This window comes from Pelobates fuscus, chromosome 11 (assembly GCF_036172605.1).
Source record: "Pelobates fuscus isolate aPelFus1 chromosome 11, aPelFus1.pri, whole genome shotgun sequence".
NCBI classification, from domain to species: Eukaryota; Metazoa; Chordata; class Amphibia; order Anura; family Pelobatidae; genus Pelobates; species Pelobates fuscus.
This window is the reverse complement of record NC_086327.1, coordinates 49,177,803-49,203,709: the sequence shown is the minus strand read 5'-3', so window position 1 is coordinate 49,203,709 and position 25,907 is coordinate 49,177,803. Positions and strand designations below refer to the sequence as shown.

The window sequence follows — 25,907 nt, the reverse complement described above, 5'->3', positions numbered from 1 at the left end:
CATATATTAGGTGGTTCCATATCCTATATATATTCATGTATTACTTATCCCCTTTTTTTCTTTTTTTTCCTTGCTATAGACAGTCGATTCTAGGCTTTGCTGCAATTTTGTTGGAGGCAGACCACCATTTTTGAGTGAACGGGTTTCCTTTTACTACCCTTGCTTTTAATTTTCGTTATATCCCCCAGATATGCACATTTTTTTACTTGCCAAAATCTCCTAGATATAATGTTTCCCCCCCCCCGTATTTGTGCCGGTTACATGACTCGGATCGCAGCACCATCTTACTTTCTCTGGGTGCCCCCATGTTATTACTGCCTAATTGTTTCAGAATATTTATTTTTACCAACACTCCTCTTAAGCCATTTATTGCTCTAGGAGTTTTTTAATTTAATTACATGCATTGATCTTGGGCCATTTTGCTCCACCCCAATTATTCTTATTCTTATACTCCCTGGTTTTATTCACGTTTAGATGCCTTATTTAAAAAACAAACAAAGAAAATATTTATATTGTTTAGGTCTCTTTCTTGCCCATACTATCCCACTTTTTTTTTTTTTTTTTTTTAAACATTTTGGTGCTTTCCAGTATCTATCACATGTCTTCTATATTTAGCAGATTGCTGGCATGGATAGGGTATCACAAGGGGGGGGGGTGGGGGGGGGGGGTGCCCCGGGGGGGGGGGTGGGGGGGGGGGGTGCCCCGGGGGTGGTGTCCGCTGAGGGTCTCAGGTGTGGCGGTCCGTTGAGGCTTTAGCTGCTTTGGCAACTGTCCAATCTGTGGGCAGATCTTTAAGCTCGGGCAGTGCTTCTCCGGATAGGGCAAAGCTTCTTGGTGGTTCTATCTGGAGGCTCCTTAGGAATCTTAGTGGGTCCCCTCCCGGTTGCAGGGTGTAGGTATTCCCGGCCTTGAAAGCTACCAACTTGAAGGTGTGTCCCCATGTATATTTGATTTCCCGCTCTTGAAGCAGAGTTGTGAGGGGTCTCCAGTTTCGCCTGCGTTGCAGTGTGGATGGGGAAAAGTCCTGGTATAAGGTGATGATAGCGTTTTGATAATTTAGCTCATTGGTCCTAGCATATTTCATCACCGCTTCTTTTGTGGAATAGTAATGAAAACGGATGATGATGTCTCTCGGTGCCTGTCCCTCCGCTCTACGGGCCCGGAGCGCTCTGTGTGCTCGATCGATTGCCCAGTAGGCATCCGGGATGTCTGGGAGTAGGTGCTTAAAATAGTGCTCCATTTTGCTTACCAGGTTTCCGTCCGTGGCTGTTTCGGGGAGGCCCCTAAGCCTCACATTATTGCGCCTGGAGCGGTTGGCGAGGTCTTCCACCGTGAGTTCTAGGTCACATATCCGCTGTTCCATTGCTCTGGAATATGATGCGGTGCTGTTATGGGCCTGTGTGACCAGATCCATCTTTTCCTCCAGGGCCGCCGTCCGGGCGCCCAACGCCTGAATTTCTGCCTTGACCTCTCTTGTGCTGTTGGAGATTTCTTTGGCAAGGAAGCTCTTCACCTCCTGTAGTTTAGCCAGTATTTGTGCAGGGTCCCCCGGTTGTGTTTCTGGCAGGTCGCTGCCTGCGGTGGAGGCCGGGGAGAGGGATCCACGCGGGCTGTGCTGGCGGCCATCTTGTGAGGCCTGTCTGCCTCGCGGAGTTGTTAGCATGTCTGCCACTGACCTGCCGGTTTCTCTCCTGTCGCCTCTTTTTTTCGAGTTCTGTTTCATGCCGGAGTGCATGCCTGGCATATTAGAGGGCGTTAAGCCAGTTTTTTGGCCTCGATGCTTATGGCTAGTGCCGGATTAAGAGTGGATTCGACGGAGCTCCGGAATTATGCGGCCATCCCGGTCGGTGTCTAGGCCACGCCCCGTGATCGTTATTTTCAAATGTTGTAATTTGGTATATAAACAGTAAAGGTCCTCTATGTCTGTAAACACTTGGAAAAAGCTCAACTACTGAGTGAAATGTGTTTATTATACTATTTTATTTTGTTTTTATCATTACTTTTTAATAAAGTTTATACACTAGTATAACTCCTGGACATTTCTATTTATCCTGATGCTGATACATAATCGTCCTTGTTGGGGAATATACCACCTACACCTTTGGATTGTGCAACACCCAATTTTTCTCTATAACAAGTGAATACATCTCCTGTTGTTTTATTCCATTTTTTTTTTACAGTGTGAAATATATTTTTCTTCTTTGTTTTTATATATCACAGTGAGGATTTTAACCTGAACATATTTGCAACAGAAACATGCACATATATCCCATTGTGGGGATTATTCCACTCCAATCTCTACACAAGGAGCCATCAGAAGGCTTAATTAAATGTGAGTGTGCACTTTATATATATATATATATTATGCACTCTCTTTAACATTTGACATATTACACTATATTTCTGTTACTGTTCTGTTTCTATAATATGTCAGAACTAATACCTGATTATATTAGGATTGTAACATTCAGGCGCTACAATGGAGCTAATTCATAGCTCCAATCACTGTGATTGTAATCTTTCTTTTGCCATATTACAATTACATATTACAATTTCATCTGTTTTATTTCATAGCACCTTGAATCTGAAGACTCCATCAAGGTGCAGCTCCCTGATTTTTTTTTCTTTTTCTTCACATTATTAACCAGATAGGAGATACTCTCCTACACACAACAAAGAGAATGCTGAATGAAAGTATCTTCAGTGTTTGTGTTTGGTCCACACAAATTAATTTGAACAGACCATTATAGGCATTCCATGGAAAGCCGAGTTAATCAATGCATGAATTATGTAATGGTGCTTATTGTCCATATACTGTTTGTTTGGGCCAACAAACAAATCTATGTGCACAAAATTAGCAATACTATCTGTTTGGAAAGCACAACAAATTATTTATTATTATTAATATATATCAAAATATATCATAGTGTCGGATCAGAACTGATCAGTTGCCTGTAGTGACCTTTTAAAATTAACCAGCTAAAGATCTGGTAATTCATGTAGGGTACATTCTTCCGAAATGTTGTGGCTCCTTCTTAAGTATCACAGAGGCATATTAAATGTGCACTTTCAAAATACAAACATTTTTGTTTTCAAAAACTTAAGCAGGACATGATGTGTTTATTTTAATACACAGTGAAGTTTTAGGAAATAAGGAATCGAAAGCCGTAGTGCATAATGTGACTAAAATAGCCAAGATGTTGGTACAGGCGAACAAACCATCTCTTTTTGCTTAAATGTTGTGATTCAATTTTCTGTGTGCTATAGTCCTGTATTTAGTAAATCAATGTGTCTTTCCACATCTGTCTACCCATACATAGACATAAATATAATGCATAAAAACTTGTGTGTTATGAAAGTAGTATTTATAGACTATAGATTTATTTTTAGAAGAAAACATGTAGTTTGATATCAAATCTCTGTGTGGGTCACACTGAGCTGTATTATATCCTCGTCATTTTGCTCCCTGGCTAATGCTTTTCGAAGTTGGAACCAGAAGAGATCTTCACCCTGGGGGTCTTCCGGCCAGTTTATGTAGGCATTTTGCTTTATCAGCTTTCTAAGCTTGTGGTAAGCTGAAAGTCTAAAAGAAAAAAGACAACACAGGAACCATAAAGACGTCTGGATAACGGTCATATATACAGTTTGTTTGTTTTACTAGCTTTAATACAGGGCACATAGTGAAGTTTCTAAACTGAGACATCAAATAATAGCCATGGCTGTGTTTTGCAAATCATAAAGATGACATTAAATGCAATCTTTGCCATGAACATAGATAAGATGTAACCGAAGTGTTCTTTGCATGTTTTAATTTATTCCATGAAAGGTTTTCCACTATAAAAATGAATGTGTTTTAAGAAGGATGATTATATAGCATCTAGTTATATACATATCTGGGTGGCGTTGTCATCCTTTTGTGTATTCAGTTTACCTCTCCTTAGAATATGCCATGATAGATCAGATATATGAACAGTTTAATGCATGTCATTATTAGTTTGCATTGGAACTATATACATAAAGAAAATATTGTTTTTTCTGAAGGTATTAGACTTGTGCATTCATTGTTGGACAAATGCAAATTTGTCTGAATTTTGGACAATTAGTTCATTCGTACGAAGCACAAATGAACTAATTGCAATTAAAATCATACAAATGAAAAACTATTTGCTTGCTGGACAAAAATGTGTCCATGAAATTCCTTAATTTGTTATTTGTTTAATTACAGAGATGGAGCTACTGGCCTTGTAAATAATTTCAAAATAGAAGCGTGCTTTTCATAATTCCCTGACAGGTTAAATTACCGTATATACTCGAGTATAAGCCGAATATAAGCCGAGGCCCCTAATTTTACCCCCCAAAACTGGGAAAACTTATTGACTAGGGTGGGAAATGTCTACTGGTAAATTTCTAAATAAAATTAGATCCTAAAAAAATTACATGAATTGAATATTTATTTACAGTGTGTGTATATAATGAGCACAGTGTGTGTTTGAGTGCAGTGTGTGTGTATGAGTGCAGTGTGTGTGTATGAGTGCAGTGTGTGTATGAATGCAGTGTGTGTATGAGTGCAGTGTGTTTGTATGAATGCAGTGTGTGTGTATGAGTGCAGTGTGTGTATGAATGCAGTGTGTGTGTATGAATGCAGTGTGTGTGTATGAGTGCAGTGTGTGTGTATGAATGCAGTGTGTGTGTGTATGAATGCAGTGTGTGTGTGTGTGTATATGAGTGCAGTGTGTGTGTGTGTGTGTGTGTGTGTGTGTGTGTTGCAGAGCCTTGGTGGGGGGTGCGCATTTTTATTATTATTATTTTTTAATTATTTTAATAATTTTTTGTTTTATTAATATATTTTTTTATTATTTTTTATTTTTATTATTATTTTTTATTTTATTTTATTATTTTATTTTATTATTATATTTATTTATTTTTTCGTGCCCCCTCCCTGCTTGATACATGGCAGGGAGGGGGGCTCTCATTCTCTGGTGGTCCAGTGGCATTGGCAGTTCAGTGGAGGGGGCTGGCAGGAAGCACTTACCTCTCCTGCAGCTCCTGTCAGCTCCCTTCTCCTCCGAGCCGGTCTGTTCAGCACTTCTGTCAGCTCACACTGTAAGTCTCGCGAGAGCCGCACTATGACCCCGCGGCTCTCGCGAGACTTACACTGGGAGCTGACAGAGGTGCTGAACGGACCGGCGCGGAGGAGAAGGGAGCTGACAGGAGCTGCAGGAGAGGTAAGTAAACGCACACAGCCCCCTGTCTGTATTATGGCAATTATGATATTGACTCGAGTATAAGTCGAGTTGGGGTTTTTCAGCACAAAAAATGTGCTGAAAAACTCGACTTATACTCGAGTATATACGGTACTTATACATTCTGAGTTCAAGAGCTATATGCCCTGAACTAAGCAACAAATAAACACCCATGGTGCTCAGTAAAATATTATATTATACTAATTTACCATATTAGTATAAGGGTGGTTTAAAACCTCCCTTATAACCCAACCTGCAATGCTGCGTGTAGGGACATGTCGACTAAACAGCAAATAGCCAGTGGCTATTACTGCCAAGTCACAAGTCCTGCTGACTTCCATTTGTTGCCTAATGGGTAATCCAGCTCTGCTTTATTATTTATTTATTTATTGACAGTTTAGGAAACATATGGCTTACAAGGGCAAGTAGGTGTCACCTGACCATAAGAGCGCTGATATCTTTGAAGCTGAATCTGGCATATACAATGGCTAATAATAGTGTGAATGGTTCTATATAGTATTTTGGAACTTATATAGGGTCTTTTATGTTTGCTTTTATTTTTCATGAAAACGTGAAACTATGTATTAAAGGACACTCTATTGCTCAAATACAAAAAAAAATGAAAATCACAGTTTAGTAGATATACCCCAAATGAAAACTTGTGCATTTAATTATTCCATTTTATTGAGGGTATATGTAACAACAGCTTGCAAAAACTGCAGATTTCTTGTCTGCTGTTTTGCAAGCCCTCCCCTTCTAACCCTTCCCAGACTTTCTTTGGCTGTCCAATCACATAATTCCCAAGGCAACTCAATGCATTGGCGTATCCGGAGGGGGGCAATGGGTTGCAATTGCCCCTCCCCTGAGAGCCAATGCTCTTCCCTGCAGGGCCAGTGCTATTGCTATCGAAGCGCCGGCCCTGCTAAGTGCCTTCATGGAACAGAGGGGAGACCAGAGATCTCCCTCACTGGTCCGCAGGCACTTTGCTGGGCGGCTGGCAGGGGAGGGAGATGAGACCCAGGAGCTCTAGCTCCATTGGGTCTCCTCTCGCGAGCACGTAGTGTGCCGCGGTTACCGCGGTGGCAACGTTCCGTTCTCACGAGAGTGAACTCTAGCCTCAGTAGCTGCAGGCTAGAGTTCACTCCCCACTAAAACCGCCAGGGAATTTCTCCACCGTACCACCAGGGCATCACAATCGATATCCCCCCTCCCTGGGCAAAGGTAAGAAGGGATATAAAGAATATTTTTTAATTAAAAAACAAACATTTGTTTTAACCTGCCCACTTATCCCCCATACACACAATGCCCCCACTGTACCCCCATACACACACTTCTCCTCCATACACACACTGCCCCCACTGTACCTCAATATACACACTTCTCCTCCATTCACATACTGCCAGGGCCGCCATCAGGGGGTGACAACCATGACAGTTGTCACAGGCCCGGCGGCCCTGGAGGGCCCGGACTGCTCTGGCAGTCCTGGGCCCCACTTTCTTTCTCTGCACACATAGATAGCGAATATCGCTATCTATGTGTGCAGCCGCGGGCCCCTGGCTCCCTGTTACCGCAAAGGGGGCCCAGGCAGCCCACAGCTTCTCCTCTTCTCCTCTCTGCTAATAACTCTTGCGAGACCCGGTTGCCATGGCAACGCTCTGCGGGTCTCGCGAGAGTTATTGGAGGAGAGAAGAGAAGAAGCTGTGTGCTGCCTGGGCCCCCTCTGCGATAACAGGGAGCCGGGGGCCCCCCACCGGACCACCAGGGATCATGGAATCCCCCCCTCCCTGAACAAAGGTAAGCAGGGAGGGGGGAGAAACATTTAATTAAATTTATTATTTTTTTTAATTTATGTGAAAATGCCCCTGCCTCCCCCTCCCCCTCCCCCCAGATTGCACATTTACACACACACACACACACTACATACACTGACACAACACGCACACTACATACACTAACACAACACACACACTACATACACTGACACAACACACACACTGCATACACTGACACAACACACACACACTACATACACTAACACAACACACACACTACATACACTGACACAACACACACACACACTGCATACACTGACACAACACACACACTACATACACTGACACAACACGCACACACTACATACACTGACACAACACACACACTACATACACTGACACAACACACTCTGCATACACTGACACAACACACACTGCATACACTAACAACACACACTCTGCATACACTGACACAACACACACACACTGCATACACTAACACAACACACACTGCATACACTAACACAACACACACTCTGCATACACCAACACAACACACACTGCATATACCAACACAACACACACTGCATACACTAACACAACACACACTCTGCATACAATGACACACCACACACTGCATACACTAACACAACACACACACACACACACACTGCTTTCACTAACACAACACACACTGCATACACTAACACAACACACACTCTGCATACACTAACACAACACACACTGCATACACTAATACAACACACACACACTACATACACTAATACAACACACACACACTGCATACACTAACACAACACACACACTGCATATACTAACACAACACACATACTGCATACACTAACACAACACACACACTGCATACACTAATACAACACACACACTGCATACAATAACACACACTGCATACACTAATACACTAATACAATACACACACTGCATTCACTAATACAACATGCACTCTGCATACACTACGCACTAACACACTCACTGCATCCACTATACTGACACACACTCTGCATTCGCTACACATTAACGCACTCTGCATTCACTACACTAACACACACTCTGCATCCGCTACACAATAACACACACTGCATACACCAACACAACACACACTGCATACAATAACACAACACACACTGCATACACTAACACAACACACACTCTGCATACAATGACACAACACACACTGCATACACTAACACAACACACACACTGCATACACTGACACACCACACACACACACACACACACACACACACACACACACTGCTTTCACTAACACAACACACACTGCATACACTAACACAACACACACACTGCATACACTAACACAACACACACTGCATACACTAATACAACACACACACACTGCATACACTAACACAACACATACACTGCATATACTAACACAACACACATACTGCATACACTAACACAACACACACACTGCATACACTAATACAACACACACACTGCATACAATACACACACTGCATTCACTAATACAACATGCACTCTGCATACACTACGCACTAATGCACTCACTGCATCCATTATACTGACACACACTCTGCATTCACTACACATTAACGCACTCTGCGTTCACTACACTAATACAACTCTGCATCCGCTACACAATAACACACTGCATACACTAACACAACACACTGCATACACTAACACAACACACACTCTGCATACACTGACAATACACACACTGCATTCACTAATACAACATGCACTCTGCATACACTACACACTAACACACTCACTGCATCCACTATACTGACACACACTCTGCATTCGCTACACATTAACACACTCTGCATTCACTACACTAACACACACTCTGCATCCGCTACACACTAACATACTCTCTGCATTCACTACACATTAACACTCTGCATTCACTACACTAACACACACTCTGCATCCGCTACACACTAACACACTCTCTGCATTCACTACACATTAACGCACTCTCTGCATTCACTACACTAACACACACTCTGCATCCGCTACACACTAGCACACACTGCATACACTAACACAACACACACTGCATACACTAACACTAACACACACTCTGCATACACTGACAAAACACACACTGCATACACTAATACAACACACACTGCATACACTAACACACACACTGCATACACTAATACAACACACACACTGCATACACTAACACACACTGCATGTACTAATACAACACACACACACACACACTGCATACACTAACACACACTGCATGTACTAATACAACACACACACACACACACTGCATACACTAACACAACACACATAATGCATACACTAACACAGCACACACACTGCATACACTAATACAATACACACACTGCATTCACTAATACAACATGCACTCTGCATTCACTGCACACTAACACACTCACTGCATCCACTATACTGACACACACTCTGCATTCGCTACACATTAACACACTCTGCATTCACTACACTAACACACACTCTGCATCCGCTACACACTAACACACTCTCTGCATTCACTACACATTAACACACTCTCTGCATTCACTACACATTAACACACACTCTGCATTCACTACAAATTTACACACACACTACATTCATTACACTGACACACCCGGCATTCACTACACCCTAACACACACTCTTCATTTATTACACACTAACACTCGCTCTGCATTCACTAAACTATGCACACACTCTGGATTCACTATACTGACACACACTCTGCATTCACTACACTAACATACACTCTGCATTAACTGTACACACAGCATCCACTACACAAACATCCTGTATTCACAGTACACACTACATCCACCACCAATTGAAACACTCTTTATTCACCATACACAGACACTGCGTCTAATACACACATTACATCCACTACAGACACTGCATCCACTAAACACATTTCATCTAGTACATACAAACACTACATCCACTACACAAACACACACTACATCACTGTACACACACTACATCCACTACTCAAACACTCTCTGCATTCACTACACATTAACACTCTGCATTCACTACACTAACACACACTCTGCATCCGCTACACACTAACACACCCTCTGCATTCACTACACATTAACACACTGCATTCACTACACTAACCCACACTCTGCATCCGCTACACACTAACATACTCTCTGCATTCACTACACAATAACACACACTCTGCATTCACTACACATTTACACACACTCTGCATTCACTGCACTAACACACACACTACATTCATTACACTGACACACTCTGCATTCACTGCACTAACACACACACTACAATCATTACACTGACACACTCTGCATTCACTACACGCTAACACACACTCTGCATTCATTACACACTAACACACACTCTGCATTCACTAAACTATGCACACACTCTGGATTCACTATACCGACACACACTCTGCATTAACTGTACACACAGCATCCACTACACAAACATCCCATATTCAAAGTACACACACTACATCCACCACAAATTGAAACACTCTGCATTCACTATACACAGACACTGCGTCTAATTCACACACTACATCCACTACAGACACTGCATCCACTAAGCACATTTTATCTAGTACATACAAACACTACATCCACTACACAAACACACACTACATCACTGTACACACACTACATCCACTACTCAAACACACTCTGCGTTCACTATACACACTGCATCTGCTACACAAACACACACTGCATTCACTGAACAAACAGTATCTAATACACACAAACACTACATCCATTAAACACATTCTAATTCATTTCCACTATACACACCACATTCAGTCCTGCATCATTGTCAGCAGACTAGGTAGGGCGTGGGCGGGCCCGGGAGGGAGAGGGCGGGGGGGCCCAGACCTTGTGCTTTGTCAGGGGCCCCAAAATTTCTGATGGCAGCCCTGCATACTGCCCCCACTGTACCCCCATACACACACTTCTCCTCCATACACACACTGCCCCCACTGTACCCCCATACACACACTTCTCCCCCATACACACTGCACCCCACACACATTGCCCCCACTGAACCCTCATACACACACTGCACCCGCACACACACTTCTCCCCCACACACACACTGCACCCCCATATCCCCCCCCTCTCATAGCTGCACTCCCATACACACACTGCCCCCACTACACCCTCATACACACACTGGCCCCATACATACAGTGATCCAACTGCACCCCATATATAAACACTGCACTCCCATGCACACACTACACCCCTCACACAAACACACACTGTGCCTCCTACACACAGTGATCCCACTGCAGCCCCATACCCACACTGTCCCAAATTATACACACACTGCACTTCTCACACACGCACTGCCTCCCATACAAACACACACACTGCATCCCTCACACACATTGCATCCCTCACACACTCACTGCCTCCCATACACACATACTGCACCCCTCACACACACACACACACACACACACATACATACACACACATTACTAGGGGCCCTATCCCCTACTACAGCCCCTATCCTGGCAGTCCCTAGGTAAATTGTCAAACTGTTCTTAAACGGTTTTCCTATTTACTCTGGGAGGGCGCCATGGCACTCCTGGCACCATAACCACTACAGAGAGCAATAGTGGTTATTGTGCCTGGATTGTTTCTTTAAATAATCTATGAGTGCCCCTCCTGACATAAGGCTCTGGATCCGCCACTGACTCAACGAGAAGTCTTTGCAAAGCAGGTGATCTGGGCAATTGCTGCATCTTGAGTTCAGTGCAAATAAGCTAACCAAGCCAGAAAGTAACATGACCTGTGTCTGCTTGAAAAGCCAGGGGGGTTTAGTCAGGGTAATTTATAGAATTCCTATTTCTATTGAATCCTGCACTATTTGCAAAATGGAAAAAGAGGATATACTCTCCACACATAACTTTTCCAGCAAGCTAAAGTGCTTTAGGGGTCTGGAGTGACTCTTTAAGGAAATAGTTGTGAGCATAATATATACTTAGTGAGGTGTATTCACGATATACACTGGTTTTGACATTGACAAGGTTATTTGTGAATTTATTCGTAAATTAATTCAGAATGACAACATTGAGGTAAAAATAGCTGAACTTGAAATATTCTCAGAACTCAGCTACAGTCACAGCTTTTTCCTCAGTTTTGTCATTTGGGATTAGTTCATAATTTTTTTTTAGTGTTTAGTGAATAACCCTGTTTATAATAGCACTCATCCGTTTATTACACTATTTGTTACTTTTTAATTATTGGTTGTTATAAATGAGAGGAAACTCATACAAGTCTTATTTTCATGGAGCTTACTTTGTACAAAAGTACAAGTCACTGAATACTAACAAGGTTACATAGTTACATAGTTAGATAGCTGAAAAGAGACTTGCGTCCATCAAGTTCAGCCTTCCTCACACCTGTTTTTTGCTTTTGATCCAAAAGAGAAAAAAAAAAAAAAAAAAAAAAACCCAGTTTGAAGCACAATTTTGCAACAAGCTAGGACAAAAAATTCCTTATTGACCCCAGAATGGCAGTCAGATTTATCCTTGAATCAAGCAGTTATTACCCTACATTGAAAGATTATATCCTTGAATATTCTGTCTTTGCAAGTATGCATCTAGTAGCTGTTTGAACATCTGTATGGACTCTGATAAAACCACTTCTTCAGGCAGAGAATTCCACATCCTGATTGTTCTTACAGTAAAAAAACCTTTCCTTTGCCTTAGACGAAATCTTCTTTCTTCCAGTCTAAACGCATGGCCTCGTGTCCTATGTAAAGTCCGGTTTGTGAATAGATTTCCACACAATGGTTTGTATTGGCCCCGAATATATTTGTATAATGTTATCATATCCCCTCTCAGGCGACGTTTTTCTAAACTAAATAGGTTTAAATTTGTTAACCTTTCTTCATAGCTGATATGTTCCATTCCTTTTATTAATTTTGTAGCCCGCCTCTGCACTTTTTCTAGTGCCATGATATCCTTCTTTAGAACAGGTGCCCAAAATTGCACAGCATATTCAATATGTGGTCTTACCAGTGATTTATAGAGAGGCAAAATGATATTCTCGTCCCGAGAATGAATGCCCTTTTTCATGCATGACAATACCTTACTGGCCTTGGCCACTGCTGATTGACATTGCACATTGTTGCATAGTTTGTTGTCTATAACAATTCCCAAGTCCTTTTCGTGTGTTGTTACCCCTAATTCGCTTCCATTAAGGGTATACGTTGCTTGTGTATTCTTTACGCCGAAGTGCATAACTTTGCATTTTTCAACATTAAATTTCATCTGCCATTTGAGTGCCCAGTCCTCCAGTCTATCTAAATCCTTCTGCAGCAAAGTAATATCTTGCTCACATTGTATTATTTTACAAAGTTTTGTGTCATCTGCAAACACTGAAACATGACTTTCAATGCTGTCTTCAAGATCATTTATAAAAATGTTAAATAGAAGGGGTCCCAGAACAGACCCCTGAGGGACACCACTTGCCACCTCTGTCCAGCTTGAAAATTTACCATTAACGACAACTCTTTGTATTCTGTTTTTAAGCCAATGTTCTACCCAAGAACAAGCATTTTCATCGAGACCGATTTCCTTGAAGGGCGTACTTCACACCAGAGCGGGTTTTAGCTCTTATAAATGTGAGTTTGCATTCAAGATTTTTTATATTTTTATCTCTATTATTACCAACATACTACACTATTTGGCTTCCTATATTTCTTGTCTCTTGCATATGAGCTGACCCACAAGGAAGAACATAATAAGGATAATTGCTCCGGACTGAATACTACCATACAACCACCACAGACGTCTCTAGATAAGACTTTTCTTTTTTTTACCCATTTATTTTATCTGGACTATTTTATCTAGTTTTACCAGGCACAGCCCTTATTCCTATTTTTCCGATTTTTTCTCGATGAATCATAGATTTCTGAACGACCGCATGACGCTGAAGACAAACCGAATGCATCCAGTAGGATGCACGCTTGCAAATTCTCATTCATATGCTTTTTGCAAGTGAATGATAATTTGAAGAACTATTTGCCAACTGTCTGGCAGTACTAGCAGCCAGTGGGCAAATTGTTAATTAACTATCCAATTGCAGAGGGTTTATTATGTGGTAGCTGGCCAATGCTTGCTAGCCAGCCACCACATGTACAAAAGTACAACCTAATGTTTTCCCCAGCTCCACCCGTTAGGTCCTACCCTCTATTGCTGTTAATATGGGTGAATGCTTTCCTAGCAACTGAATAGTCTACCCTCCTGCCACCAATATGGCCGTTGGGTGGGAGTTATTTAATAAAAGAAAAGGTGTGGCATCCTAATGTTCTCCCCTTGCTAGTGGGGACTTAGTACTTAATATGATCATTCACAAGCAAAAAGCTAGTGAACTATAATTTGCGAATGCAGAGCCTGCAATTTTACATTCGGGTTGGAAGTATATAAAATAGTGATTAGTGAATATACCATATTTACTCGAATCTAATGCGCCGTCAAATCTGATGCGCACCTCAATTTTTGATACCTGGAAGGTGAAAAGTGTTTTTGGTGGCAAATGTAATGCACATTTTTACAAGAAGATGCTACTATACAACATTGTGCTATGAAAATGTTTATTGCCATATACCATAGTAACACTGATTTCAATTAATTAATGGTATTTCAATTCTAGTGTTACAAGTTTCTAAATATAGTGTTATAATCTATTATTTCTAAAGCTCTCTTTCAGGAACAAAATTTGCCTGTGTGAATTCACCAGAATGAAATTCACCTGTTTAAATTTGTCAGTTTGAATTAGTTTGTTTGAATTCGTCTGTTTCAATTCGTCGGTTTCAATTTGCTTAAATTCGTCTGTTTCAATTCGTCTGTTTCAATGCACCTGTTTTAATTCACCAGTTTTAACTCGCCTGTGTCAATTCGCTGGAAAATCAAAAATGTTGTAATGTGACATTGAATCTAATGCGCATTAAAATTTTGAAAACTTTATTTTCCAAAAAGTGCAATTAAATTTGAGTAAATATGACTTGAAATTCATTTGGGCATTTGCTGCAGATTTGCTTGGGCTGACTGAATTCCAACTTTATTTTAGTAAAAATAAGAATTTCCATTGCTTTAAATATGACAATGGGGGGTGGGCTAAATGTAACCCCCCCCCCACTAAATGTAACCCCCCCTGCTAGGTCCCCCTTCAGTTTAATAGACCCTAGTCGCTCGGCACGGGTGGGGGCTCGGGAGGGTGGACACTAGGGTTATTATTTTTTTTTTACAACAGTGAGTAGCCTCAGGCTGCTCACTGTTTACTAGACTCGCCCCTATTTGCGATATATCGAGTAGGGGCAGAATTTACTAATACTAAGTAATCTTTAGTATTAGTATTAGTAAATTTGGTTGAAAGACCAATTTAGGTCTTTCAGCCTTTTGGTAGATAGCTCCCTAATACCGTGGGAATTAGGGATGCAGCCGCGGCACGAATCGGAACGGAGTTTCATTTATTCGAATGAAAATTCCAATCTGTACAAAGTCCCGAATTTCATCCTAACACAAATGGAGAAACTGTTCTCATTCTGTTAGGACGAAATTCGGTAGTTTTGCCGACGTTCTAAGTGACAGGACGTTCGGGAATACTGACAGGAAGCATCGCGAGATCACGGAGGAAAGGTAAAAATTGTGGGAGAATTTCTCTGACCACAGGAAACGGAGGACACTTTGCTACCCCGCTGGTCAGAGATGGTCAGGCGTAGGAAACCTCCATAAGACAAAATAGTCCTTACTTTGTCTTATGTTTTAAAGAAAACTAGAGCAGACAGTAAGAAATGAAGAACAGATCCTGACAGAGGGAGACAAGAGGAATCGATTGGGGAAAGGTAAGTTCTTGACAGTTTAAGATTCTAAATGAACATGTGATTGTTCAAAGATATTTGTCTCTCTTATGTATGAATAACAAAATAGTATGTTTGCAAGAATGAAAATGAAGTGATGTATAGTCAGTTTGTCGTGCTTGAAATTGCATAACTAATCTTGGCATTCACTGCCTGAAATGAGGGCAAGCTTGCCTTTTCCCATTGCTAAAATGTACCTGTAATCTGGAAGCTCTTCAAGAAACACCATAACAAGGACATCCTCCTTCTGATAGAAGACCCTTGAGCATGCCATTTCCATCTCAATTCTGCACAAGTCACTTTTCAGGAAATGTCTACTGACCACACACAATGTTTTACGGCTGCTGCTGATGGCATCCTGGATGTTATCAATATGGTAGGATCCTGGAATAAAGTCTCGGGGTTTGAAGCAGAGCTTATATCTACTTGGTCCTTGTGATTCCAGATTTAACAAAATATTTTCCATGACCCACTGCTCATCATCAGAGCAATATGAGATATATGCGTCATACTTGTAAATACGCTTTTCCTTGTGGATTTGCCATTGAAACCAGGCTCGTAATATATACCAGCCATAGAGAATAGACCATTTGAGTTTAACCGTTATGAGAGTTACTATCAAGAAGCACAATGTTGTTAAAAAACTCCCAAGAAAAAAGTAGACCGAGGTGTCCGTACCACAAAAACTTAAATCATAGCTTGTAAAATAAATGTCACGTGCTATTTGACCAAAGCAACTGAATGACTGAATAAAGGGCACTTGTACCCTTGTGTTGGATTTCGACCAGTTTTGAAACCAGTAATTTTCACATGAACATGAAAGTGGATTCATAGAGATGTCAAAATATACTAGATTGGACAGGTTTTGTAAGAGGTTCTTGCTAATATTTCTAATTTTATTGTTTTTTAATGATAGATTTTCCAACATTGTTAAGTGACCAAATACATTTTCTGGGAGATCTTGGATTTCATTTATATCAAGAGTAAGATGTTGAAGTTGAGTAAGATTTTGAAATAATTCAGTCTTAAAAAGTTCTGAATGTTCTGGCAAAGCATGCACTTCAGACATATCCAAATGTGTCAAATTTACTAAAATAGACAAAGACATGTTTTTAAAAAATAAGCTTGGATTGCCTGTCAGGTTCAAAAATTTAAGGGAATTTAGTCCTTTGAACAATGTCTTTGGAACACTAACCTCAAAGGTTTGGCTTTGGTAACTCAGATCCAACGACTCCAAGCAACGTAGGTACAAGAATGGATTTGGTGATTGATATTTATTAAAAGACCACAACTGATTTTTACTTAGGTCCAAACTTACAAGAGATTTCAAATACCTAAAAGTAGAATTGGTTAGTTTATAGATAACGTTATCAGCTAAAGAAAGATGTTTTAATGAGTCAAGACCACGTAGACCATACTTTTGAATTGATGATATTCTGTTCCCTGACAATAATAGCTTTTCAAGTCTGTACAGTCCGCCAAATGTTTTATGCTTGATTAAAGATATACTATTATCTTGGATGTCTAATTCCCTGAGAGTCAATACATGTAGGAAAGTTGCTTTTGTAATTTGTACAATTTTACAACTTTTCAGGCTTAGGTATTTTAAATGCTTTAGCCCATTAAATGCTTCCTTATTGATGTATGTTAAGTAATTTTTTGATAGGTCCAAGACTTCAAGTTTAGTTAATGGGAGGAACATATCTCTTTCTAAGTCAGAAAGTCGGTTTCTTTCTAAAATCAAAGTGTGAAGAGACTCTAAACCAATCCAGGTACTGTTATGAATTTCTTTTATTTTACATTTATCCAGATAAAGATACTCAAGATGCTTGAAGGCTTGAAGTTCATTGGCTTTGAGCCTAATAATTGAGCTTGTTGAAAGAACAAGGGTTGTAAGGTTAGTGCATTGGCCAATGATTTGCAGATTGCTGGCCTTGATCTTGGAATGTTTGATGTCAAGCCATTTCAACTTTGGTAAAGTCTTCAAAAATCTACAGAACATAAATAAATCATTTTGTAGAGCAGGTCTCATGCTTGACCAGTGAAACTCTATCAGTTTAGGGAACACACTTCCAAAAAGATGTGAAATGTTTAAAGGATTTTCGTCAAAGATCATTTTGGACAAGTTGGGAACATTATTAAAGGAGCTCCCATTTACAGTGAACATCTGATTCCTCAACACATTCAGTTCTGTTAAGTTAGGCATGAAATAGTCGGTTAGATCTAAATTCAAAATTTCATTATTGCAAAGATTTAGGTACTGTAAAGACGGAAGGCTAATTACACTTTGGTTGTTCTTGAGATCCGTTATATTATTTGAACTTAGGTTCAGTTTAGAAATCAAGTAGAGACTTTCAACGGCCTTTGCTACCATTCTGAAATCTGAAATACAATTGGATGAGAGATCAATTTCCTCTAAAGCAATTAAAGGCCTCAGTGTCTTACTTTGTATTGTGCAGATTTTATTGTGATTAACGTGGAGTATTCTGAGGTTTGTAAGATTGGAGACATCGAAACTATCCAAATATTTAATTAAGTTGTGACTGAGATCAAGCACACGAAGGTTATCCAAATTCTCAAAGGCATGTTTCTGAATATTGAAAATTTTGTTCTTACTTAATCGCAGTTCCAAAAGTTTTGGCAAATGAGAAAACACTTTGTTTTGTATTGCATGGATATTATTGTGAGATACATTTAGCCATTTTGTTTCATTGCACAGATTTTGAATCGATAATGTCAAGTTCACAATGCCGCGGTCCACGCAGTCAGCGTATTTGGTGTTGTTGTAGGCCAGGTAACACTTGGCATAACCATATGCTTTAATGAGTGTTACATTGTGTAATGCCAAAATAACAAAGGCAATTACTTGGCTGGTTGAATGATGACACATGATGAAAAGTCTGGTTATAGTGTATAATGTATATTGATAGCTGTGCCTCAACAGTATGATCTGTTAAAAAAAAAAAAAAAATCAATCAAATGAAAAATCCAGTACATTTATAATGGGAAAAAAATTCAACACTCAAAATTATGAAGCAGAGCACTGGATGCAATAAATACAAAAACATAAAAGGAACTATCAAACATCCTGTTGGGTGTTTATTGCTCAAAGATTATGCTGTAAGTAATGGGAAACTGACAAAATATTTTCTATATGTATTTTAAATAACAGGTTTTAAAAACAAGCCTAATGCATTAACATGTACTCAGCCACAACATTAAAGGAGCACTATAGGGTCAGGAACACAGACATATATTCCCGGGCCCCTTCTTGCCCCCCTAAATATATTAAAATATCACTTGTATTCAAGTCTGCAGCTCCTGGCTCTGCACCTGTCTGCCTGTTACCTGCTGACATCCTCAGAAGTGGTGGCGTGAGCCAATCAGAGTGCTTCACCATAATTTGGCTAAGACTGTCCAGGAGGCAGATCAGGCGCAGAGCCAGCACAAGTCAAACACAGCCCTGGCCAATCAGCATCTCCTCAGAGAGATGCATTGAATCAATGCATCTCTATGAGGAAAGCTCAGTGTCTGCATGCAGAGGGTGGAGACACTGAATGGCAGTGCTGCTTACTCTGTAGCACTGCCCAAGGAAGCAGCTTTAGCAGCCATCTAAAGAGTGGCGAATAGAGTTATCACTAGGCTGTAATGTAAACACTGCATTTTATCTGAAAAGACAGTGTTTACTGCAAAAAGCCTATAGGGAATGATTCTACTCACCAGAACAAATACAATAAGCTGTAGTAGCTGCCTTATATCGTATAGGTCACCCTCATGCTGCCAGAATAGCTCTGATGCGTTGAGGCATGGACTCCACAAGACCTCTGAACATGTCCTGTGGCATCTGGCACCAAGTCGTTAGCAGCAGATACTTTAAGTCCTGCAAGTTGCAAGGTGGGGCCTCCATGGATTTGATTTCTTGTTCCAGCACATCCCACAGATGTTCAATCGGATTGAGATGTGGGGAATTTGGAGGCCAAGACAACACCTTGAACTCTTTGTCATGTTCCTCAAATCATTACTGAACAATTTTTGCAGTGTGGCAGGGTGCATTACCCTGCTGAAAGAGGCCACTGCCATCAGGAAAGACCCTTGCTATGAAGGAGTGGGTGTATTTGGTTTGCAACAATCTCTGGGTAGGTGGTAATGTCAAAGTAATATCCACATGAATGCCAGGACCCAATGTTTCCCAGCAGAACATTGCCCAGAGCAATAAAGCATCTTGGACGTAAAAACCCAAGGGCAGAGTACAGAATATTGGATAGAGTCCTAACCTCAACATCTGAGATAAGGGATTTAGAGGTGATTATTTCTGATGACTTAAAGGTAGGCAGCCACTAAACTACTTGCAATGACTTCCTCCCTCGGGCTATCGCAGTGGGCAAATTCTCCCACCCATGTAGCTGGCAATACCCTTGACCTAATCTTCACTTATGCATGTACAGTAACTAATATCTGCAACACTCCATATCCACTCTCTGATCACCACCTCTTATCATTTGCTCTTGCGTACCCCCTCACCCAACAACCTCAGCCTAACCCCCCTCAACTCAGGAGGGACCTTAATTCTCTTGATCTCCAACAGTTGTCAGCTGACATTGATTCACAACTGCTGTCCATGCCTTCCCTCTCCTGTCCTTCACTGGCCATCTCCATATATAACTCTACTCTTACATCTGCCTTGAACACTGCAGCGCCACTCCAAACAAGCACCTAAAGGAGGACCCACCCCCAACCATGGCATACTAAATCAACGCGCTACCTGCAAAGATGCCCCGTTGTGCTGAACGCTCCTGGAGGAAGTCTCGTACCCAATCAGACTTTCTCCATTAAAGATTCATATTGTGTTCCTACAGTGCAGCCCTTGCCCTTGCCAAACAGTCCTATTTTTCCTCTCTCATTAGTTCATGTTCCCACAACCCCAGGCGTCTCTTTGACACCTTTAATTCTCTTCTTCGCCCTGCTGTGGCCACCCCCAAAACTAACCTTACTTCTGATAACTTTGCATGTTACTTCACTGACAAGATTGAACAGCTAAGGAAAGAATTCTCCCCTCCTTGCCTTTTTGTTTCTCAATCACACATAGATCATGCCTTTCCTACCCTTCAGACATTCTCCCCAGCTACTGACCAAGAGGTGGCTGCTCTTCTTTGCTCCTCTCGCCCCACCACTTGCCCGCTCGATCCTGTCCCATCTCACCTTATCAGATCTCTCTCCACTTGTCTCGTGCCTTCTCTAACACACATCTTCAACTGCTCGCTCTCTTCTGGCATCGTCCCTGCTGACCTTAAACATGCCACTGTAGTACCTATACTAAAAAAACCATCCCTCGACCCATCCACCCTCTCTAACTACCGTCCCATATACCTGCTCCCTTTTTCCTCAAAGCTTCTGGAAAGACTTGTCTTTACCTGTGTGTCTCATTTCCTCAATTCCAACTCTCTCCTTGACTACCTTCAATCTGGCTTCCGCCCTCTCCACTCTACAGAGACTGCCCTTATCAAAGTCACTAACAACCTAATCGCAGCTAAATCCAAAGGCCACTACTCCATACTAATTCTTCTTGACCTCTCAGCGGCCTTTGACACCGTTGATCATGCTCTCCTTCTTCAAACTCTTCAATCGCTTGGTCTCTGTGACTCTGTCCTCTTGTGGTTTTCCTCTTATCTCTCCCAACGCTCATTCAGTATCTCCTTTTCTAATGATACCTCCTCCCCTCGCCCTGTCTCAGTTGGAGTCCCCCAAGGCTCTGTCCTTGGTCCCCTTCTATTTTCTCTTTATACTGCCTCTCTTGGCAAACTTATTACCTCTTTTGGATTCCACTACCACCTGTACGCTGATGACACCCAGCTATATCTCTCCTCCCCGGACCTCTCCCCTGCCGTCCTGCAACGTGTCACTGCTTGCCTTTCTTCCATCTCTGACTGGATGTCCTCCCGCTTTCTGAAACTCAATCTCTCAAAAACTGAGCTCCTTGTCTTTCCTCCTCCTAATACTGATCCCCCTCTTTCGCTCTCCCTTCAAGTTTGTGGTACCAACATCAGTCCATCCTTGCAAGCGCGCTGTCTTGGCGTCATACTTGATTCTGGTCTCACCTTTGAGCCTCACATCCAGCATGTTGCCAAATCCTGTAGATTCCATCTTAAAAACATAGCCCGCATCCGCCCCTTTCTTGCACCAGGAGCTTGTCCATGCTCTAGTAATTTCCCGCATGGATTACTGTAACCCTCTCCTGATTGGTCTTCCCAAAAGCCGTACTGCACCCCTACAGTCCGTAATGAACGCTGCTGCTAGACTGATTTTCCTCTCTAGTCGTTTCTCTCACACCTCACCCCTCTGTCAGTCCTTACATTGGCTTCCTGTATGCTATAGGAGTCAATTCAAGGTACTAACTCACACCTATAAAGCACTGAACAACTCTAGCCCCTCTTATATCTCCTCACAGATCCATAGGTATGTCCCTTCTCGGTCTCTCCGCTCTGTCCGTGACCACCTCCTGTCCGTTGTCCGCACTCGTACGGCCAACTCGCGCTTGCAGGACTTCTCGCGGGCGGCTCCCTTCCTATGGAATAGCCTGCCTACCGCCATCAGACTCTCCCCTAGTCTTGCATCTTTTAAGAAGTGCCTTAAAACCCATCTCTTTAGGAAAGCTTATGGCCTCCAAGACTAACCAATACCTCACATACCTGTTTCTTGCCCTCTCCTAAAGGGCAGTCCACCTTATTTGATTGCAAATTCCTGTCCTAATGTGTTTTACACCCCACCTCCTATAGAATGTAAGCTCGATCGAGCAGGGTCCTCTTCAACCTATTGTTCCTGTAAGTTTATTTGTAATTGTCCTATTTATAGTTAAATCCCCTCTCATAATATTGTAAAGCGCTACGGAATCTGTTGGCGCTATATAAATTGCAATAATAATAATAATAATAATAATAATAATAGAAAAGCAGGAAATGCTAGCAGAATGCTTAGTTGTATAGGGAGAGGAATTAGCAGTAGAAAGAGGGAAGTGCTCATGCCATTGTACAGAACACTAGTGAGACCTCACTTGGAGTATTGTACGCCGTATCTCCAGAAGGATATTGATACTTTAGAGAGAGTTCAGAGAAGGGCTACTAAACTGATTCATGGATTGCAGGATAAAACTTACAAGGAAAGGTTAAAGAAACTTAACATGTATAGCTTGAAGGAAAGACGAGGGGAAATATGATAGAAACATTTAAATACATAAAGGGAATCAACACACTAAAGGAGGAGACTATATTTAAAAGAAGAAAAACTACCACAACAAGAGCACATAGTCTTAAATGGAATAGCCTTCCAGCTGAAGTGGTAGAGGTTAACACAGTAAAGGAGTTTAAGCATGCGTGGGATAGGCATAAGGCTATCCTAACTATAAGATAAGGCCAGGGACTAATGAAAGTATTTAGAAAATTGGGCAGACTAGATGGGCCGAATGGTTCTTATCTGCCGTCACATTCTATGCTTCTATGTTTCTATGTTTCTATAACATTGCAATTTTGGAGATGTTTTGACCCAATCGTCTACCCATCACTGTTTGGCCCTCATTAAAGTCCCTCAGATCTTTTCACTTGCTCATTTTTCCTGCTTCCAATACATGAAATTCAAGAACTGACTATTTACTTGCTGCCCAATATATCCCACCCGTTGACAAGTGCAATTGTAATGATATAATCAATGTTATTCACATCACCTGTCAGTGGTTTTAATGTGGTTGCTGATCAGTGTACGTCACAAACACTGTTGACACTTTTATATTTCTCATAGTAAAAAAGTAAACCAGGTTTCTAAACTAAAAAAACAAAAACTAAACAAAACAACTATTTTCCCCCAAAAAACAAAACAGAACAGATTAGAGGTATATGACAAGCACCATAATAATGCAAGGCAAAAGTTTTATTGTGCAAGGTAGTCTACATCTCCACACTTGTTTCTAGCTACAGTGATTCTCAAAAATCTGCAATCACCAGTTGTCACTATTAATGATGGTTAAGGGGATACTCAAACCTTTTGGAGGGGAGGGGGACTTTTTATGTATACTGGCCACTTGAATTAGGTCTCCTCACCCATGCGTCCTCCAATCTGCAAAAAATACATTACTCACCTGGAACCCAGCGCCGGGTGAAGTTCCCGGCGCTGACTTCCACGCCCCCTGCTGATGTAACTGGGGCCTCGCACTTCTTAATCACAGGCTTCTCTGTTAAAAATAAAAAAAATGTCTGCAAAGAAGGGAGGCAGGAGCACACATTGGGAATGAGGGAGGGGAAGGCAATAATTTTCTGTCAGGTATTCTGCCTGCAAGAGAGAAGATTGTCTGTTGCCAACACTCTCTGTGCACTGACGACCAATGCAAAATATGCACAGAATTGAGAAAAGTCAGCCTGGAACAGAATTCTAGTCTGCCTACATCATGAGTGCTGGGGGTGCAGCTAGCCCCCGCACACAATTAAACATTACTTAGTATGTGCAGTGTTTCAAGCAGTAACACTGCAGATACATAGTCCTTCCACCATTACCACTTCAAGTCACTGCAAAAGCCACAAAAATATCATACACAAACAGCAACTAACAATGTGTCTTCAGATGTTTGACCACCTTTTCTATAACTCCCAGACAGCCTACGGGGTCACTGAACATAATGGGAATGTAATCAACAAAAATTTTACCCAATGTATAAAAAAGTGGTGCAAGAATTTGTATTTTATTCTGACAAATGTTTTCTGTGTCTGTCAGAGTGATACATTTTCTGAAAAAAGGTAAGCAAGTAACAGCATTTCTTTTTGTTCGAGGGTTAACAAATCCTTCACACTGAGAATGCATCTTGTTTTTCCCTAGTGATATTAAAGAACATTTTATCATAATAGATAAAGAAAGTGTTCATTCTGAGCAAAGAACAGAAATAATGACTGTGGAAAAAGGCAGCTGACCCATTCTTCTTATAATACATCAGAGGCTTGCAGCATCAGTTGGGCAGTAAGGGGTGCTTTCATTGTTCCATTAAATAAAACAATACCTGGATAGTGTTGGCTTGTTATTCTTGTGTATACATATTAATTATTATATCAGCACCAGCCTGCCATTAAAACAACTGTAAATTCATACATATATTTTCTTACCATAGATTTCTGTGTCTGTGTGCGTCTTCCACCTTCGTTACTGAAAAGTACTGTGTGTGCCTAAGCTGTTAAAGTTCCGTTTATTTTTGGTTTCATTTCTGTTTTAAGTCCTGGTGTCATTGATAATACTTCCTTAAAATAAAAATTAAATTAGTAGGTCATTCGTTGTTTCTGTTTGAAAAGAAGTTGACTAACACCATCCCCTGTTTTCTCACCCAGCTTTTGGTTGTGTAATAATAGCTCATAAGGGTATTCTCAGAATGTTTTTTTTTTTTTTTTCCATTACGCAATAGCAGGATTTCATTTGATGACTTACTAAGCTTAGGGGGCATTGACGGTCATTTTGATTTTTTAAATTGACGATCATTTTGAAGAGTATTATTTTTTTTCCTCCTGCCTGTAACTGATCTGATGCAACTGCACAATAACACTACTTGTCTTAGACAATAACACTACTTGTCTTAGAATTGGTTTCAGATCCCGATAGAAAAAGATAGTAAAGGAACACGCAAATATCTCCCAACATTTCACATGAACAAAGAGGAACACTTTAATTTTAGGGATGTGAGTGGGGGGTGTGGCCAGGGGCAGATTTGTTCTGAGAAATATTAGGTGACTTAATAATAACAATTTATGTTATATGTTGGCCAAAAGGTTGATTCCAATCTGTTGTCCAACTCTCACCTTTCACTGTTGGCTAATGGCTGGGGATCTACAATTGACCCATCCTTGGGTTTTTACCCATCCTTGGGTTTTTATTTGTGAGCAGTGTTTGTGTGTTTGAATGTAAGCACATTTTTGTATGGGGTATGTGTGTGTGTGAACGTAGGGGG

At 41.1% G+C, this 25,907-nt stretch overlaps 1 protein-coding gene across 1 annotated transcript; it reads right to left on the bottom strand.

Moving 5' to 3' along the window:
• Positions 1-3,212: 3,212 nt before the first annotated feature.
• On the bottom strand, positions 3,213-25,114 carry LOC134577065 (toll-like receptor 13). Its single transcript, XM_063435704.1, has 3 exons — positions 25,075-25,114; positions 16,135-18,887; positions 3,213-3,583 (listed from the first exon to the last, which is right to left on the bottom strand). The coding sequence occupies exons 1-3, from the start codon at positions 25,075-25,077 to the stop codon at positions 3,412-3,414; spliced, it is 2,928 nt and encodes a 975-aa protein (XP_063291774.1). The 5' UTR covers positions 25,078-25,114; the 3' UTR covers positions 3,213-3,411.
• Positions 25,115-25,907: the final 793 nt, after the last annotated feature.

Bases quoted from the DNA above. Each gene is read 5' to 3' on its own strand.
- LOC134577065 (XM_063435704.1), bottom strand. The intron at 3,584-16,134 runs GTACATTTTAGC...TTTTTCTTTTAG, and splicing joins GAAGAGCTTCCAGATTACAG to ACTTTCAGCTTACCACAAGC.